Here is a 20102-nt window from a genome sequence, read left to right as displayed (position 1 = left end):
CACTTAGGGGGCGAGGGGGATTGCGTTGTTCATCCAAATTTTGCAAAATTTGCCTAAAAAACCGATCATTGGGGCTGGTTTTTTTTTAAATTTTGCCTGCTGCGCAGAAGATTTGGCTGTAACCTGGTCTTTTTAGGGCTTTACGAGAACTCGGGAAATCAATTTTGTCGACCTAAAAAAACTAAAAAGGTCGACAAAACTTTCTTTTTCAAAATCCGCCCTTTTCTAAATCCCCCGATCTAAAGAAAAAATACATACTTTAAGGATACCGATTTTAAAAACTTATTTGTTAAGCTGCGAAAGTTTTCCCCTTTTAGGACAAAGTTTCATCGCTCAATGGCGTGGATGAAAAAATTAAATGAAATAAAACAAAATGAAAACTTTTTTTTCCAAAATTTGAAATTTTTTATGAAAATCATCCCCCAACACGCCATATAAAGTACAAAAAGATAGATTTCGTTCTTTGTAACAAATCAATTATGGCAAATAAGCTTCGTTCAACTAATTTGGAACGATTTATAAGACGGATTAAATCTCCGCTTACGCGTTAAAAGCGCGAATTATATCGCGCGTTAATTGTCCCAAATTGGTCAAAATGTCCAAAATGGCAATTTTTAAACCCTCATAACTTTAAGAAAAATGATGACAGGCGAAATATCTTTTCAAATTTAAGTTCAGGACAACAATAGCTTTCGAATGATATAAAAAATTTCCGTCAAAAATGGCTAGTTAAAAAGTCGAAATTTGTCTGAAGAAAAAAAAACCCACCCCGAGCACAAATATTCCGTTACTTTCGTATCGAAAGTCGGAACAAAAAACATCAGCAAGACCTATATAAGCATACTCACTACGTTCAATACTCTTAAGCAATTTGGAAAACAATTTGGTCGATTTCATATTCTGAATTAATTGTATTTTATCAATTTTCGGTACAATCAGAGAGGGTAGTTTATTAAATTAGCCCTTATAAGGAAACCCCGCTGCTCCGTCTTTGGATATCAGCTGACGGCCTTCTTTTGAGATCGTTTCGCCTGTAGCTGCATTAATCAGCACCAAGGTCGGAATTCCTCGAACTCCGTATTTGTCCGATAGCTCCTGTTTCTTGTCTCGGTTTGCATAAGGAAGCGCGAGCCATGGCATTCCCGAGTGGTACTCGGCGAAGGCTGCGGGATCTCGGTCAGACGACACGAACACAATTTCGAAGTCTTTTCCGTCGGCTTTTAGTTTGTTGTACACCTAAAACTGACTGAAATTGACGCTTGAAGATAGGAATGTCAAGCTTATTTTTGATCACTTGCTGCTTACATTTTAATAGATAACAATACTAATCCGATATAAGTTAATTCTCAAAACGAACTTAACTTTTTGAATAAAATACACTATACCGTTCGACTCATTTTTCGATCAACAATGACGTGGAGCTAAAAGACGGATTTTATTGGGGCGGGGAAAGGGGGTTTTAGGTAAAATGCAAATTCTAACGCTAGCATGCATGTCCTTTCGTAACTCTCAGGAATTCTTAACGCACCCAAAATCTTACTTTAAGACACCTGTATTTGTTGACGAACCTAAATGTTTCTAAAATGTGGCGCCGAAAATGAGTTTTATTGCCAAAATCTCAACATTTCTAAAATCGACACTTTCTATTGCATTTTTTCGTTAAATCTTCAAAATGTGCAAACGAACCATAGCATTTTCTGTGTTTCGGCAGATGACTCGGAACATCAATTCGGTTGTAACCGCGAAAAATTGGATTTTAACTGACAACAAAAAGACAAAATTCTAGAAACACAAATTAAATAAGACGATTGAAGAACGGACGATTTAAAAAAGTGAATCTGTTTAAGACACGCATAACAAAAAGCAGTTTTGAAGGGCTTGTTTGCAAAAAAGGCAAGCTTGAGAAAAAAGTGTGGTATTAAGGGCCCAAATTAGTTAGCTCATAAAATTTTTTGGCTCTTTTTTCTTTTCCCCCACCTGCGAAGTTTTTCAAGTACTTTTTATTCACATTGTCCGATTTTACAATTATGCGGACTAATTAGGCCATGACAAGCACATTTGATATCCATACTTAACCTGTCGTTAGACCATAAAACCGACGTTTAAGTGAGGTGGGGGGGGGGTAGGAAAAAGAGCCAATCGTTCACCTCTGCCAGTTGAGGAGTGAATCCCCGACAAGGGGGGCACCAATGAGCCGAGAAGTAGATTCCGAGAACTCCGTCGCCACTCTTCGAAAGTTCCGACGTCTTCACTTCGCTTTTGTCGCTCTTCTCGAGAACTGGGCCAAACAACGCTTCTAGTGCCATAGTGGTTGTTATGCTCGTGCGTTTTTGTTTATCTGTCGGTAATGCTGTTGTTAGTTTTTCTGATTTTGGTCCCTCTTTTTGTCGGTGGCTTCAATAAAACGATTGTTTAAACTCAGTAGTTTGATGAACGAATATAGTTTCGACTTCCAAATTAGGAAAACAGCTAGAAACAGAAATCGAATATGGTTGCGATACCACTTCCAAATTAGGAAAACCAAAATGCAAAAAAACTGGAACAGACAAGTTAATTAAAAAGGACAAATGAACTATTTCAGACAGTTTATGCATGCAGAAAATAATTTTTCAGTCAAAAAGTATGTCTCAAGAACACATAAAAGTTCAAACTTGCATCCAAAATTTGCTCAACCTATAGCTTTTATAATTAGTAGCAAAAAATTGGGACAAACAGAATTAATTAAATTGAGCAATCAGTGTTTTTCGACGCTTTTTTGCATGCCAAAATCTGAAGCCTAACAACCTTGATTTTTTTGTCAGACAAATTTCAAAATGCGAGATCGTCGATTATCCAATGATTATGCTAGCCTAATATTTAAATAAGGCGATGAACATTAAGATTTTATAAAAAAAACAGTTAGCAAAATAAGTTGATAATCTAAGTCTAGAGTTATTTTTAACAAAAAAAAAACAGATTAGAACGCCCCAAAAACTGCAAGTGAAGATGATCAAATCGTTCAATTTTTAGAAACCAATCGCAAAAAAAACATAAGCTACCCTGAGCAACAATTGTCCTGTTTCAAGGTTTACTCTTCGACGCTTCAGATGTAATTGCACACCGTTGTTATAGGTTTTGAGCGAAACTCTGCTTTATGAACTTTCGAAGTTATGTTTATTGTTCCGACTTTCGATACGAAAGTAACGGAATATTTGTGGTCGGGGTGGGTTTTTTTTTTCTTCAGACAAATTTCGACTTTTTAACTAGCCAATTTTGACGGAATTTTTTTTTATCATTCGAAAGCCATTGTTGTCCTGAACTTAAATTTGAAAAGATATTTTACCTGTGATCATTTTTCTTAGGGTTATGAGGGTTTAAAAATTGCCATTTTGGACATTTTGACCAATTTGGGACAATTAACGCGCGATATAATTCGCGCTTTTAACGCGTAAGCGGAGATTTAATCCGTCTTATAAATCGTTCCAAATTGGTTGAACGAAGCTGATTTGCCATAATTTATTTGTTACAAGGAACGAAATCTATCTTTTTGTACTTTATATGGCGTGTGGGGGGATGATTTTCATAAAAAATTTCAAATTTTGGAGAAAAAAATTTTTCATTTTATTTTATTTCATTTAATTTTTTATGCTGCTCCATAAACCTCAAAAGGCTCATTCAGGGCTTCGCACTGATACGAGCAGTCTTGTTTCAGTTTTAATTTCCGTTGATGTCCAGACAGTTGCTATTTTAATTAATTCTGTCTGTCTTAACTTTTTCCAACTCTCTATAACAAATTTATCGGACTACGCTTTGCATTTTTAAAATAATTCTGACCTTCAAGTTTAATTTAAATCCAAAAAACTTCTTTGAAGCTTCGCGTTTGCTTTTTTGTCGCCGTTTTATTTGTTTTTTTTTGCTCTGAAAAATTATATGGGGGAACATTGTTTAATGCAAAAGTTTTTTTAAGGGTGCTCTTGAAGCTAGGAAAAAATGAAATTCTCTGCAAAAGCTTAATTATTTTGCATTGCTCTTTCGACAGATCAAATGTATAGAGAGTTGCAACAAGTTCGGACAGACAGAATTAATTAAAAAGAGCATCGTACCATTTTGACAGAAGTTTGCATGCAATTTCGTTTTTCAGACACTCTGAATCAAAAATTTCGTCTAATAAATTAGGTTTTGCAAGCTAAATTTTCCCAAAACAGGTCAATTGCTCTTTTTGATTAATTTTGTCTGTCCGAGCTTTTTGTTAATAATTACACGCGGAATGCTCATTTTTGTCCGAGTTTCGAGGAAAATGACAAATACAGGGCTGATTAAAATTATTCTAACAAAAATAAAAAAATTTTACTTTGAAAAGTCATTTTGTCAAATCGGGTTGATATTAGTCAAAAAGTAAAGTGAACTAAAGTTGCTTAGATTTTCAGCAGAATTAATCTGATCCCGGGTTGAGCTCACATTGAACATTAGCGAAAAAATGAAAAAAAAATAGCGATAGCTATCGATGAATTAACGATGTTCATTGCCAATAGAGTAAACTTTATTGATAAATTCTCTTTTTTGGCTCATTTTTAGGGATGAAAAAGCAATAAAACTACTATCAAAAAGAACGAAAATAGTGAACTACCAGGGTTCGATCCCGCAAACATCAGCTTTGAAGACATGTATGCTGCCTCTGCTTCATCAAGACTTAGATACACGCAATTTAAAGGGCTAATCAACTAAAACTCTCACTTGAAAGCTACTAGTAGGAGTTAAAATTTGTAACGCTCTGTTTCTACGGAATCATTACTGAAATATCTCTGAAATTTCGCATATTTAGCTATGCACAAAACTCTGAATTATAAATACAAAAATAGATCATGTCGGTTTTGCTTTAAATAACCAAAAAAAAAAACGCTGAAACTACGTTATAATTTGATGAGAAAGTTCTTTTATAAGAAGCCTCTTACACAGCGCAACAAATTTTTGAAACCTTCAAAAATTTTTGCAAAAGGATTGAAACTTGTTTTTAACCAAATATTTTTAGTTTTATATGTAAAAATGATCTTTTTTGGCAATCCAGCAAAACTATGTTTACACTAAGATTTTTGGTTGTAATTCAAACTTCTCATCAAATAATATGATACTTTAAGCCTAATTTTTGACTAGGTAAAAAAACTAAGATGACCCAAATTTGAAGTAAGATTTTGGTTGCGAAATTCGAAAAAGAATTGGACCATATTTGTTTTGATGACATTCTAAGCATTTTTTTCTCTTTACTTTTTGTCTAATCTTCCCCCATTTTGAGAAAAACGCGTTTAAACTTTCCAGTGTTGTTCGTTTTGTACCGTTAATTTATATCAACTGTGTATATATAAGCTCGGGGTGGTTTATTTATTCAGATCAATTTCACAGATCAATTTGCTCCTTCGCGGGATCGATCACTTGATCTGATTTTTTCCTGTCAGGGTAAAACATTTGAAAACTTCTTCTCTACAGCTCATTTGAAAATTTTTTTTTTAAATGTACCAAGCGATTACTTTTTTTGCCAATTCGGCTAGCTTATAAATTGACTAAAAATTGTTCTCTAAACATTTTGAAAAAATCCTCATATTTGATTGGCATTTTTGCCAATCAGATTGAAGTAAAATAGTTTCAGTCCAATATGTTGTAATGTCGGTTTTTTGGGCGGAATAAGTAAAAAGACTCTAAAGTCGTTAACTTCAAGAGGGTACCAAAAAATCAATCGCATTTGTACCAAAAATATTCAAATGCCCAAAGATAACTGAGCCAAAGATTTTCAGCTTTTGTTTAAGGCAATTGGTGTGAGCGCTACGCGCGATTTGCCGCTTCGCGGTGATATACAGCTGTAATTTTTGTATAGAGCCCTAACCTCTGTTGGCAAGCTCGCAGCACGTTGGCGCGACTGCCTCGTTCATTATTCTGCCTTTTAGTTCTCTGCTGTTTGAATAGTAGAAAACTAATTTAATAAACCGTTTGCTCTTAACTCGAGCAATCAGAAGCCGAGTTGAATAATTTTGATACAAATGAGAACAATTTTTCGTTTTGTCACAAATGAACCTTATTACACATGGGACTTCACCTTCAAGAGTAATACCGGCTGACTCGCACCCGCAGTGCTTCAAATGTCATTTTCAGCCTGCTTTTTTAACATCAAAATTTTCTGTGTTTTGTCAATCAGTGTTTATGGAAATTAAAGTTTCAAAAAAATTTAGAGTTATGCCCCAGTGGCTGTCCCTAACAAAGGAAGATTTAAGCATGACAGCAACAGGCCCGATAGTCGCAACTGAGACCGCGGTCAAAATCAAATGTTTCCGCGGGAGTTAAAACTTTTTGACCATGTGTTGTTTACTACCGGCACAACTGAAAAAAAAAGTCAGCAATCAGTTCAGTATTTTACGAAAATTTATTAACTATATATGGCCGCTTTTTTCTTTTATCTTTTCGTGAAATTCTTATGGACTCAAGTTTAGATGATTAGGATCAAAACCTTGGTTTAATGACCAGACAATCGAAGCCATTTAGAGCTGAGATTTTTGAACTAAAAAATTCAAAGAGCCAAAAAAGTAAATGCCCAAGAAACCTGCTGCTAATTTTCAGATTGCTGCGACTTTTTTCCAGACAAATGAAACTAAATTTCAGATTACGGGAATTAAAATGTAGTCCAGATTTGCGGAAATTTCCAGAATTTCTTGACCGCAATGATCCGTCGCGACTTTCGCGACCGAAACGGAGATGGTGCGATTGAAATATTGAGACCCATTATTGATATTTCAGACTTTTGTGACCAAGATTTCCAATTTACAGACTTTCGCGAGCGTAGAACCGAAAGTCCCTTTTTATCCGCGACTTTTGCGACCAAGGCAGAGATGGTGCGGCCCCAGCGCAGCTCAAGAACCGGTGCGACCGGCGCTACAAAATTGAAATGTTTCCGGACTTTCGCGACCGAAGTGGAGAGGGCGAGATTTTTGCAACCAGCGGTGGAACGTTGCGACTTTATAGACCAAGGCGGAGACGGCGCGACTTTATAGACCACGGCGGAGACGGTGCAACTAAAAAAAAATTCCTAGCGACCTTTGCAATCGAGGTGGATATGGCACAATTTTCGCCACAAGACGTCGCGACTTTCCAGACGAAGAAGGAGACGACGCGGTTCAGATTTTTGCGACTTTAAGTCCTGACTTTCGCGACCAAACTTTTTTTATGTCCAGACTATCGAGATCCACGGCGCGTGTCATGTCCAGACTTTCCAGACTGAAACTCTCGGCGCGATTATGCAATTTGGGTCTAAATCTGGATGCGGCGTGACCCACAAAGTCTGGGACCTCGACCCGGGGACTATCCCAACCATAAGGCAATATAACTTTGTCTGCCACTAAGAACACTGCCAGACTATGAATTTCGGAAGCAAAATGACATGCGTAACCTTTGTAAAAGTCTAGAAATTAATCACGGACCTCGAACAGAATTTTAAGGTATCACCATTCATGGGTGGAATTATAACATCATCAGAAAAATTAATTATTACCATGCTATTAAAAAAAGTAAAAACTTTTCTGTAAAGTTTAAAAAATCAATCAAAAATATATACTTAACACTTTTTCCAGGTTCATGTTTTATTGAAAATAGCAAAATGTTCGATGTCTTCCAAAAACTATTTTGAAAATTTCGAACATCAATTCAGACAAGTTTTGCGCGCGCCAAGTCAAATACATCTAATTCGCCCAGAATATTAAGTAATACGATCCATGTCTCTTTCAACGGTGGAATTCCAATAAATATTCGGAGGCTATATGCTGCAATTGAGACAAAAGTAACCAAAGATATGCTCAAAAAAATTGGTTATATCTTGAGGTCTGCATGGTGAACTAACTTTCAGTAATGAATAACGAACGATATCTGCTCAGCCAAATTTTTTGAAAAATATCTGTGATTCTGATTCAGTTTAGGTTGTACCGTTTTCTTTTTGCCCGGGTAGCGGCGCTTTTTATTGATGGCTTTAGATTTTGACTTGCACGTTTGTATTTGCGCCGAGGTAGGAAACCGACGGTTTTATTTCACCGGAAAAATCTGGAATTGACAAAGTTTGGCTTCGCCGGTTTAAACTGACAAAATGACGTTTGTTGCGGCGTTAACATTTAGTTGCGCAGCTCCGACACACATACTTTTTAACTGCGTTTTATCAGGTTTGTATCCGAAACTCTGAGAAAATATTTTCATGTTTTCAAATAAAAATCTGATGCAACGTCGAAACTTCCCGGAATCGGCCATTCCGATCGCATCGCTGCATATCGGATCGCGAAAGTTGCAGCTGAATTTCTTGGTCGCAAAAGTCTGGAAATGGTAAACATTTGGTCGCATTAGTCTTGACATATCAAAAATGGGTCGCCTAATTCTGCTCGTGCCACCTCCGTATCGATCGTTTGCAAAAGTCGCGATGACGGATCTCTTTGGTCGCAAAAGTCTGGAAACACCAAGTTTCGGTGAATGAAAGTCTGCACATGCCAAAAATTTGTCGCGAAAGTCTGGACACAAGTAGCCAGGCCTCGATCCAGGTCAAAATTTCTAACAATAGCGAGACGCCACATAATAAAAAAGAACATATATGTAATAGGTTTGTAGGGCGACAAAGATATAAAAAGGTACCCCAAGTTTTTCCATAAAAAAACTGATTTGTCGGCACATTGAATACCCCACAACTGCTTTTTAAAAATCTGAACTAGAACCTGTTTTTTCTCGGTCTAACTTCAGTTATGACAACAAAAACTGACCAATTTCTGTTAAACTTACCTTTCTGGTTGGTTATCTGATGAACAACAAATGGTGAGTTTAACTGATAATTTATATACCACTGCAACATACACTATCAATGTTAGTTTAGCAAAATGAAATTGAATTTCAAATTCCTGTATGTAGCTGAATTTGATTTGAAATGTAACTGAGAAAAATCGAGCTAAGTTGGATTTGGTTCAACGTGACGCACTTGTGCTTGAAAAATTTAACGTTAGTTTGCGTTAATTCAACCACTGTTGTTGAATAATTGATATACAAAAAAGACACAAAAAAATGACGCGTATTTTTGCACATCAATTAGATTTATATATATGCATAGAAAAAACCAATAAAACATTGCATGGAAGGGAGCAAAATATACCATACTTTATTTTCAACCGCCGCACCGCGCCGCGACTAATTTTTCGACCATGCCACGGCTAATTTTTGACAACCACGACTAATTTTTTGACCACCGCGACTAATTTTTTGACCACCGCGACTAACTTTTCGACCGCCGCGACTAACTTTTCTTCGGTCTCGCTGGTCGCGGTTAACGTTCCTTTGGCCGTGCCGGTCGCGGTTAACGTTCCTTTGGCCGCGCCGGTCGCGGACACACTGCCTCGGTCCGCAAAGTGTGGAATTACCGAACTTTGGACGCGGTGGTCTGAAAATGTCCAGTTTTAGTCGCGGCAGTCTGGAAATACCAAAATTTGGTCGCGACCGTCTGATCATGAAACCACAACTTCGACCCGGGCTGTAGCGAATTGATTTAGATCACCGATTGTATTGAAGACAAATCCAGGATAAACTCGAGTGAAAGGGGACTGTTTTTGACAAAGACTGACCAGTATGATTTTCAGAACTCTCTTTAAAATTTTAAAGACCTTATTTTTCCATCGTTGCAGGCAAGCTTACAAAAAAGCCAAAATGCGGTTTTGGGCCTTTTGCGAAAAGTTTGGGCCTTTTGCGGCAGGCAGAGGGTGAAGCTTAACAAATTTCTATTAGAGAGTTTAAAGTTTAAATCATTTATAATTCTATTCATATTGAAAAGTTGAAAGTTTTAATCCAAATAGGCGTGGAAAAACGCTCAAAATTTCTTCACAGGCTGCAACATTGTGTTCTGTACTAGCTGGAAGAAATATGCAGCGAAATTTGGCGTTTCAATACTTTATCAGTTTGCAAAAAAAAACATGCTAAAGAACAAAAATAAGTTATATGCTTTTCATTTTCTGCGATTATTTTTGTTAACTTTTTTGCTCTTGATTTTAAATTTTGTTTTTCATGCTTGAGCTTGTCTTAATATTTAAAAAAACATACCACGTCGTCCTTTCTCAACATCAAATGTTTCTTATTACAATCCTTATCATTTAGAGTTTCTTTTGGAATAATTCCATCTTCCCATTGATATAATTCTAAGTTCTTTGTTGTTACGATTCTTTTTAAATTATTAGGGAGCTAAGTTTTATCCTGTCCGAGTAAATTACACAGAGGCGAAGCTGAGATTCGAACCAGTTGCGATACAAAATACTAAATCCTCTAAAACGAAAAAAAAAAATCGAAAATGTCGAAAAAACTAGATCTATCAAAATGAATAAGGCTTGTTTGAAACTGACAAGCCAAGCCAAAAGAATATGAAATAAGTTTTGCAAGAAACTTTACCTAGCGGCAACAAAGACGAACATACCTTAGCAGAAGCCTTATTAAGTTTCCCTCGCCCTCAAAACACACACACACGCACACAAAAACTTTTGCAACTTTTTAAAATGAAAAACATGAGGCCATTGAGCCGATATAAAAAAAAGCGAAACGTATTAAGTCGGAAAAAATTTTAAGACTAATGAAAAGTTGAAAAGTTATCAAATCCCCCTCACCTTCAAAACACACATACTTACTCTCGTCAAATGAAACAAAATGAGGCGACTAAGTCGGCAAAAAAGGCAATGAATGGGCCAAATAATAGGAAAAAAAGAATTGAAATATTGTAACTAAAAAGTTGTAATTAAAAAATTTATTACTATTTAAAAACTATTTCCCTCCACCCCCTCGCCCTGAAATACGCACACACAAATGTTTTCAACCTATCAACCCGAAAGAAAGGAAAAAACAAAAAAATTGAAGTTTTAACCAATCGATTGGTTAAATTACAACCACCAGAAGCAGCAAATTTTGAATAGGACAAATACTTTAATGGTAATATGCCAAAAACTCGCTAGTCTTCTAGCTAAAAAAAGGTTTCCAGAAAACGAATCTCGACAAGTGCTGTGAAAAAAATTGTTTATGGGAAAAAATGTCCTGTACCCAATTGCAATACCCTTGAAAAAGCGAAATAATTAGTGTTACCTAAAATTTTTAGGTGACAGTTAACAAATTTAAGCCCAAAGGAGCGCATTATCGGGTCATCCTGAAGTTACCCCCATACACCGCCGCATTTTAAGACAATTTTTTAAAAGGGACTTCCTCGTGTCCCCCCAGCATTTAAAACAATTGTCTTAAAAGCTGAGGAGAGAGAGACAAAAAAAAGTTTCCGGCGGAAAGTAATTAAAATAATTTTTTTTTGGAAAAAATGAGAAGCCTTAATTGCCGCATTTTCTAACATATTTTGTCATGTAAACTGGAAGTAGGGAATAGCATTTATTGAAATTGCGATATACGTTCGCTACATAATCAACGAACGTCAAGTGATCAAAATGGGTCCGATACACGTTCAAACATTTTAAAATGTGCTTGTGGAATCCAGTGACAAAAAAAAAAGAAAAATTGACTGCGGGATCCCCTGACAAACAGTAAAAACCAGCAACATTTCGCTTCAACTTACTCCAACTGTATAAAGGCATTTGTCTGCGGAGTCTAAAACAAAGCCTCTCATAGCATTTGTCTCCAAAATCCGCATTCTCACTGGTTTTCAAATTTTTGCTCACTAGCTAACTACTGCTTAAGCTTTGTCTTTCGATTCCATCACATTTCTGACTTCAAAAGTTTTTCGAAATGTTAAGGAATCTACTGCAATTTATGCGGATTCCAGTGACACAGTATGCAGAATCCAAACTACTACCAAATTATCCGAGCTTGGCATCGCAATGTATGTCACCCAAGTTTAAAATCTAAATGACTTATTACCCAAATGCAGCTCTTTGTTGACTGAGTTTGTCAAAAGTATCCTTAAATAGCACAATATCCACGTACGCAAGGCCGTTTTTATCGACACACTTGTTTCTGTAAAGATCCATTTCAAGTCCAAACTCGCCATGCTTTGATCGGTTTTCTTTGTAGATAAAATTAGTAAATTATTTCCAACTTTTTCTAGGTTGCATTGGCAGTGGGCTAAAAGTTTATGTATATCAATTATCCATAACGTTGAATACAACGTCCATCAATTTCGTATTCTGGTTTAGAAAATGTGTAGAAAAAATTGGTAATGTTTTTCTAGTTTCCATTGGCAAAGGGGCAAAGCTTTTTGTGAAGTTATTATAAGTAATGTTGCTTAACTTCCAATTAATGCCGCATTATAGTGTTCGCTTCTGTGTAAGTTTTTTATTTGCTGCTCAATTTCAACAAGATTTTTGTCTGATATCGCGCTGTCATCGTTTCAATAAAATTTTGCCCGTTAAAGTAGAAAAAAATATACCTTCTAGTTTTTTTTCAACTACACGCCTTGGTTTTCATTCTCGGTTAGTTGCAGTTTTTTTCCTATTAGATGAATGAAGTTAGCCTTTTTTGTGATCTTAATTTTTATCTCAAATTATCTGATTTACTCAATTTGCGTCATTTTCTCTCTCACCAATCCCATTCTCCAATTTTTTTGACGAATTCATTTTAAGTTTTGACGAAAATTTTCGTTCGCAAGACTTTTATTTTTTTTGATAAACTGCCAGCAAAATTTCAAGCAACAGCTGCAAAATTGTTCAATGACAACAACAGTAGTAAAAAACTGAGAATAACAAAAAAGAGCTCGGCTGATGTTATTTCGGAGAATGGTTTATCAATTTAATAGGAATTGAATTTGGATAAAAGAAAATTTATAGAAGAAAGAACAATTTTGGAAGACTGGCAAACACTTGTTAACTATTTCCCCCCCCTTCTATTTCAATTTTCAGAAATTCAATTTGGCGGCCACATTTTCAATAGCTTAAAACAATTTTTAGAAAATATATTTAAAATTTTTTACGTGCGGGCATCATATAAATAGTGAGTTATACAAATAGGAACGCGCGAAAATGAAAACCCACTTAATTGTTGACATTTTTAAATGCATATTTTATACAGAAATGGTTGTCAAAAACAAAACATGCATAGGGGGTTGGATAATTAACAAGGTCCAAAGGGGGGGGGGAATAGTTAAAAAGATTCATTAGTTTTTCTTCAAAGTTTGGTTAATTAGACTCCACTGAGATTTTGTGCTTTGATTTTTTTGGCCAAAATAACTGGCGTCACATAATACGACGCCACGGCGCTGTCCAGGGTGTAACTGAGTTCATTGCTTAATCACATTTCCTGAAATTGTATTTGTGTAAGAATTCATCCAGTCGTTTCGTTTCTCTAAAAAACTCTCTGAGTTGCTGTAACAAAAATATCTGAACAGCTGTTCTATTTGATCTTGCTAAGCTCATTATAATTCAGTTTTTTTTTTTCAATTTTTTCAGTTCGACATTAAATAAACCGTCGACTTTTGCCATTTGGGCTCTTTTTCCTCACCTCCCCCCCCCCCCCTGCAATTTTTTTATATTTGAAGTTCCTGTTAATTTTGTCCGATCATGAAAATTGACATGCAGACTAATTAGGCCTTGATAAACATTTTTGGTCTTCATAATTAACCTTATAAAACCACTCGTTAGACCAAAAAATTATGTTTGAGTGAGGTGGGGGAAAAGGAAAAAGAGCCGCCATTTGTAGTTTAAAAAATGACAATTTTTTGATGGTTTAGAAAAAAAAATTGGTCAGTTTCTTTTGCAATAATGAATCAATCCAATTGAATAATAACTTTGCTGTGTTGTAACTCAAGAAAACGCGTAATTGTATTTTTCTCCGAAATTATAACCAGCTCAGAAAAAAACTGGCTCTTTTCCAGTTCCCCCCCCCCCTTTCAAAATACCGAGTTTTATTCTTGTTTTACGTGTTATTACGGCTAAACGCGTGATGTTACGCTGTAAAGTATGAAGAACAAATCTGTTCAGAATTGTCAATTTGTTCACCATGCCAAATTTCATTGCATTATGACAATGTTAAAAAGATTTTTCAAAATTGAATTTGAAAGGGGGGGAAACTGGAAAAGAGCCAAAAAACTTTCCGAAAGTTTGAGGTTTGCTAAGCTAAATCTGAGTGCAAAGCTTCCCAGTCCTTTGCATGTCAAGTGAGTGCAAAGCTTCCAAAAAATTCAAACCCCCAGTTATCATTTTGTTATCGTTCGAAAACTTCGCATTGATTGTATTATCGTCAACTAGCCGTAGAGAGAGAATTCCGAAATTAAGTTTCACACTATGCAGTTTCAAGAAAAGAATTCGTGTTTTATCTAAATTTGATTTTTGCATGTCAACACTTTGATTTTTGCTGTTGAATTTCCATAGTTAGTTTGAATACATTTGCACGTGTTTCATTCGTATCAAACGTTAAAAATCCAGTTTTTGAAATCAAAAAGTAAACCACCTTCAGCAATTGCTAGCAAATTGTTTTATTTGTCAACAATTGACCTACAAATTACCATTCATACGATAGCAGTCCCTTTCTTAAGTAAACCGATTTGATATATCAAAATATTTTGTCTACCCTAGGGGTTTGCAAAACTGACAATTAAAGTCTTCGGCTCTTTCCCCGCACCACCAGTGAATCCTTGCATGTGACTTTTTGTTACTTTTTGTAACTTTGTTGATTTTATAACAAAGTTGGCATGCGGATTAAAAAGGCCATGACTAACATATTTGGTTTTCATACTCAAAACCCTTTGTTACGAAAAAAATCACTCCTGGGTAGTGGGGAGGGAAAAAGAGCTATGCCTTAACCTGTTTCAGCGAACCTTGACAGCATGTATTGTTCAAAAATGATTGAACCGTAAGAAAAAACATTTTGCATCATTACTCTCCATTTTTAGGGAAATTTTCAATTGCACCTGATTCTAATTTTAAAACATTATTTTTGTTCCGACTTTCGATACGAAAGTAACGGAATATTTGTGCTCGGAGTGGGTTTTTTTTTTTTCTTCAGACAAATTTCGACTTTTTAACTAGCCGTTTTTGACTCAATTTTTTTATATCATTCGAAAGCTATTGTTGTCCTGAGCTTGAATTTGAAAATATATTTCCCCTGTGATCATTTTTCGTAAAGTTATGGGGGTTTAAAGATTGCCATTTTGGCCAATTTGGGACAATTAACGCGCGATAAATTTCGCGCTATTAACGCGTAAGCGAGATTTAATCCGTCTTAGAAATCGTTCCAAATTAGTTCAAGGAAGCTTATATGCCATAATTGATTTGTTAATAGGCGCAAAATCTATCGCTTTGTTCTTAATATGACGTGTGGGGGGAGGTTTTTACATAAAATTTTTTTAATTTTTTTTTATTACTTTGAAATTTTTCATCTTATTAATGCTCCATAGACCTTAAAAGGCAGTCGGAACTTTGAGGGCTTCGCCCTGATACGAGCAGTCTTGTTATTCTTTATTCTAATATGAGTCAGGTTATTTTGTTCATATCAACTGACATGGGGTTTTAACCAAACTCCATTTTATTTGAGAAAACATACTTTTTTCTTTTTTATTTCAGAAAGTACAAATGCCAATTTATCGCTTTGAACTTGGCTGTAGCAACGGCTCAGCTCTTTCTCCTTTCCCCCACCTGCAAAATTTTTAGCAGGTGTTTGGGCTATGTTTGGGCTATGACAAACATATTTGATTTTCATATTCAACCTTGTAAAACCACTCGTTACACCTTGAAATCGGTGCTTATGTGAGGTGGGGGAAAAGAAAAAGAGCCAACTGCTCGTTTCAAATTACTCTATGGTTTTTTCCTGAAAAAAGATTTACAAACGCTATTCAAAATAAACAAGACAGCCCGTATCAGGGCAAAACCCTGAATAATTATTGGTAAATTCATTCGAGTCGTTTATGGAACTATTAAAAACAATTAGCTGCCTCAATTCAATTCAGAATGATTTTGTATTCCAGCGGGATATTTGGTACGCGTGTAATTTATATAAAATGAGCAGTTTCAACATACTTGTGGCAGGTTACTATAGTGGTATGCATAACCTGCTGTGCCTATGCAGGTCATGAGATCGATGATCCCCCGAGGGACCAGACTTTTGTAAGAAAAAATTGTCTGAACTAAAAAAAACTACCAAGCATATTTGTTCCTCACTTTATTCGAAAGTCGAAACAAAAAAGAAAACAACCAACACTTTTATTGATTTTGTTAACTTCAATCAAACGATTAGTTATGAACATATGAACAAATTTTAACGATATTTTTTTACACGAAAATGGCAACACGAAAAGTTTAATATTTAATTTAAGGAGAGAACTGGAAACTTGAAAAAAGATCAGAAAAGTAGAAAGCCGAGAAAAAATTGAGGAGAAATAGAAACATTTTAAATTTTGAAAATAAAAATTTAATAGTGTCTTACTTTTTTGTGTGGTTCTGTCAATTTATCCACTAGCAATTTTGTTTTTTTTCCATTGACTCCCAACATTTGAATTTCGGTCTAAAAAAACTATTTAAGCGTTGTCATAATGTAATGAAATTTTGCATGGTGAGCTTACAAACTAACGTGAAAACATTTGTTCTTCATGTCTTACATCTTAACATCACGCATTCAGCCATAACAAGAGAAAACTTATAAAAAAATGAAAACATAAAACTTCCTAGCATCAAAAAGTTACCCTGTAAACTTCAGATTTGTTACTGGTGAGGGGAATAGTGGGAGGGAGAGGAAATTGTTTTTATATAAGACTGAACCCTTATTGCTCGGCTTAACAACAAAAATAAGCTAGATTTTCGAAAGTTCCTTTTATGTTGTTTTGTTATTGGTTACATTAGTTTCGACTAACCACAGCCGCAAATCAAGCAACCAAATAGGGCATTTCCTCAGTGGGGCACTTGATTGGCATGTTGGGGTCAAAAGTATTTGGTCGCGACTTCTTCAGCTCAAACATGTTATTCCACAGATACCGTCCAGCTGAATTATGGCCACGCTGGCTGAAATGGAAACAGTCCGGAGCAAAGTAGGTCAAATCTGGCTTTCCGTCAACTTGAGGGGGTTCAATGTCTTCCAAAAATGGTTGAATTACGACTTTAAAATCGTCTCTCGTATCGTAGCGTCCAGTTTCAACCAAATTGGTCAGGACTTCTACGTAATTTTTACTGATTCGTCTCACTTTCCTGGGACTTTCGAGCGCACATGAGCAGAAACATGTGTGAGCCAAGTCACAAATTGGGTGTCCTTTGCTCATTGATTTCAAAAATGAGATATCGAAAATGGTGATCAAGTTGACGAAGGCTCTTGGCAGATGTTGGTGAAGGTAATCCAGAGAGTATTTCACGTCTTTCTCGAAGTTGCTAGCAGAGCTGTTAGGATCAACGCAAGTCTGACAGAGGTTATTACCCCCAATGAAAAATGTCACCAATTTCCAGTCGTTATCAAAATCGGTAGACTTTTTCAGCTCCCTGACTAATTTTCTAACTTGAGCCCTCAAGTGTATTGCCTTTGCACCTGGAACCGCCATGTTGAAGCCCGAGTTCCAGTCTTCTCCCGACGAAATGCCGGCCGAAAAGCCTTTTAAATTGGGATTGTAGAACTTCAAAGCGTTTGCTATTGTAAAATGGGTCGACACATTATTGTAGATTGATGATTTAGCTTCCGCGCCTCGTTCTTGAGCGAAGTACCCTCCGATGCTGAAAGTCAAACCTTTATACGCATTCGATATTCCAAGAATGTTACTTGCTCGGGCGCCAGAAGCGGCGGTTAGCGAGTCACCGACTGCCGCGATGATATCAATGTCTCCGGGTCGCAATTTGTCAATAGATGTCGGTTTAGAAAGCGACCTTGCGAGCTTCTTGCATGGGAAGTGATTCTCATCTAGCACAATTTTCTTGAAAAATTTGCCCTTTTCTTTATGTGCTCGGAGGAAATCAGAGAAATCTAGATTGTCTTTTATGAATTCGCCCATAGTTTTGTTCCTGTTGACGCCAATACATGGCAGATCAGCTTCCGAAAAGGGGAACGCTACAATCGCTATGGCAAAGACACTCGCCAATTTTCTCAGCGATGTCATTTTTAGGCAGTAATTACCGGATTGTTTTACTCTTCTGGTGATTTGACTTCTAATTTTAGTTGTTTTGTTGAATTCGTTCACACATTTCAGCTTCTGACTTTTCGGGAATTAAGTGAAAAAATGAATCAAAATCAAATTAAGGATAATATGCATGTGCACACAAATTCACGATTACGTCTCAAATGGCATAATTCCCGAATGGCATGAAAATTTCCCAAATGGCATAAATTTCATGTTGTAACGAGGAGTTTTACAAGGTTAAGTATGGAGACCAAATATGTTTGTCATAGCCAAATTAGTCCGCATACTAATTTTTGTAACAATCCGATGATGTGAACAAATTTTTAGTAAAAAATTTTCGCTGATGGGGGGAAGGAAAAAGAGCCCAATTTTTTAGTGGAACGACTGCTTTTATGAGGTTGATTATGAAGACCATATATGTTTGTCGTGGCCTTATTAGTCTGTATATAAATTTTCATAGCAATGGGACAATGTGGTCAACAAATTTACTTGTGAAAATTTGCAGGTGGGGGGAAAAGGAAAAAGAGCCATTATGCCAATTGGGAAGTTACCCAAAATCACGAATTACAACAAAAGTGGCGCGATATGCGAGTAGTGCCAAAAAAACCGCGAATTACCCTCTGATATTTTTCATTCCACTTTTCGGCTTTTGGCTCTTTTTCCTTCCCCCCCCCCCACCTGCGAATTTTTACATGTCAATTTGTTGACCACTTTATCGGATTGTTTTGAAAATTTACATACAGACTAATAAGGCCACGACAAACATATTTGGTCTCCATACTCAACCTCGTAAAACCACTCGTTACACTAAAAAAATGAAGCTCGTGTGAGGTGGGGGGAAAAGGAAAAAGGGCCCAGCTTTTTTCCACTTTTCCCCCACATTTCAAATTTTTATAGGTGATTTTACGTGATACAATGGCTAAATGCATGATGTTACGATGTAAATTATCAAAACAAATTTGTTCTCAATTGTTAGTTTCTTCACAATGCGAAGTTCCATTGCATTATGAAAATGTTGAAATGATTTTTCAAATTAAAACTCAAATGCGAAGGGAAGGCTAGTAGAAAAATAGTCCTCTTTTTCAGTCCCTTTTGCTAATTTTCTATATTCATAATAATTTTTCGAGCTATTATTGTTCAAAGCGTGATTTTTATTCATTGACTATGAAGAATACAAACTTCTCGTTTAGCATATTTTTTCATGCTATTATGGTTAAATGCATGATTTTTTTGCTGCAACGAGTGAAAAACAAAAAAGTTCAGAATGACTTGAACATATGAAATGAAAAAAAAATATGAAACCAAAAAAACTGAAATAAAAGCTACACTAGTGGGCAAAATTAAGCGCAAGTTCTGAATTTTACTCTCTAAAATGCCTGTTATCAATGTAAACTTTGCACAATGAACGTTTTGAATTCTTTCAAGTTTGACCAAAAATTTTTTATTGACCGAGAGCAAATGAGCAGAGCTACCATCTGTGAAAAAATCAATATTTGATTTCAATTACTTATCAAAGTAATCCGGGTCTGAAAATGCCATTTTTCGTCGTCTGAAATAAATTTTGCCACATACTGAAGTCAATTTTGATTAAACGGGTAAGAAATTTGCTCAATCGGCATGAAAAATTCTCAGCGAGAAGAAGGAAACAATCAGTGTGAAAATTTTACTAAAGTCACACGTTTGTTACTTTTTCACGCGAAGTGAAAGACTTAGTACAGAAGACGATATCTGGCTTTTTCAGATCTGGAGTACATAGGTAAGTCATTGAAACCAAATATTGATACTTTCACAGATGGTAGCTCTGCTTATTTGCTCTCGGTCAATGCAAAAATTTTTCTAAATTCCGAAGGAAATGTTGGCCAAAATATACATTGAAAACAGGCATTTTAGAGAGTAAAATTTTCAATTTGCGCTTAATTTTGTTGATTAGTGTATTTTGGCTAGACGGGTGGGCTCTTTTCCACTTTACCCCTACATTTCAAACTTTCTTTTTCATGTGTTTAAAATGATTGATTTATTCATCTCGCCATTTTTTATTGTATTATGACCACGTGGAAATTCAAAG

At 35.9% G+C, this 20102-nt stretch overlaps 2 protein-coding genes across 2 annotated transcripts; both read right to left on the bottom strand.

Annotated features, from left to right (window-relative positions):
* Nucleotides 1-888: 888 nt before the first annotated feature.
* Nucleotides 889-9042, bottom strand: LOC134847615 (uncharacterized). The gene is made up of 3 exons (XM_063864740.1): nt 8773-9042; nt 2148-2394; nt 889-1236 (listed from the first exon to the last, which is right to left on the bottom strand). The coding sequence occupies exons 2-3, from the start codon at nt 2304-2306 to the stop codon at nt 958-960; spliced, it is 438 nt and encodes a 145-aa protein (XP_063720810.1). The 5' UTR covers nt 2307-2394; nt 8773-9042; the 3' UTR covers nt 889-957.
* A 7762-nt stretch (nt 9043-16804) lies between these two features.
* On the bottom strand, nt 16805-18016 carry LOC134848594 (phospholipase B1, membrane-associated-like). The gene has a single exon (XM_063866111.1). It carries the CDS (start codon nt 18014-18016, stop codon nt 16805-16807), a length of 1212 nt encoding a protein of 403 aa, XP_063722181.1.
* Nucleotides 18017-20102: the final 2086 nt, after the last annotated feature.

Source organism: Symsagittifera roscoffensis, chromosome 6 (genome assembly GCF_963678635.1).
Source record: "Symsagittifera roscoffensis chromosome 6, txSymRosc1.1, whole genome shotgun sequence".
Classification (NCBI taxonomy): domain Eukaryota; kingdom Metazoa; phylum Xenacoelomorpha; order Acoela; family Convolutidae; genus Symsagittifera; species Symsagittifera roscoffensis.
The sequence above is the reverse complement of the archived record's forward strand: the minus strand, read 5'-3'. Positions and strand labels throughout refer to the sequence as shown.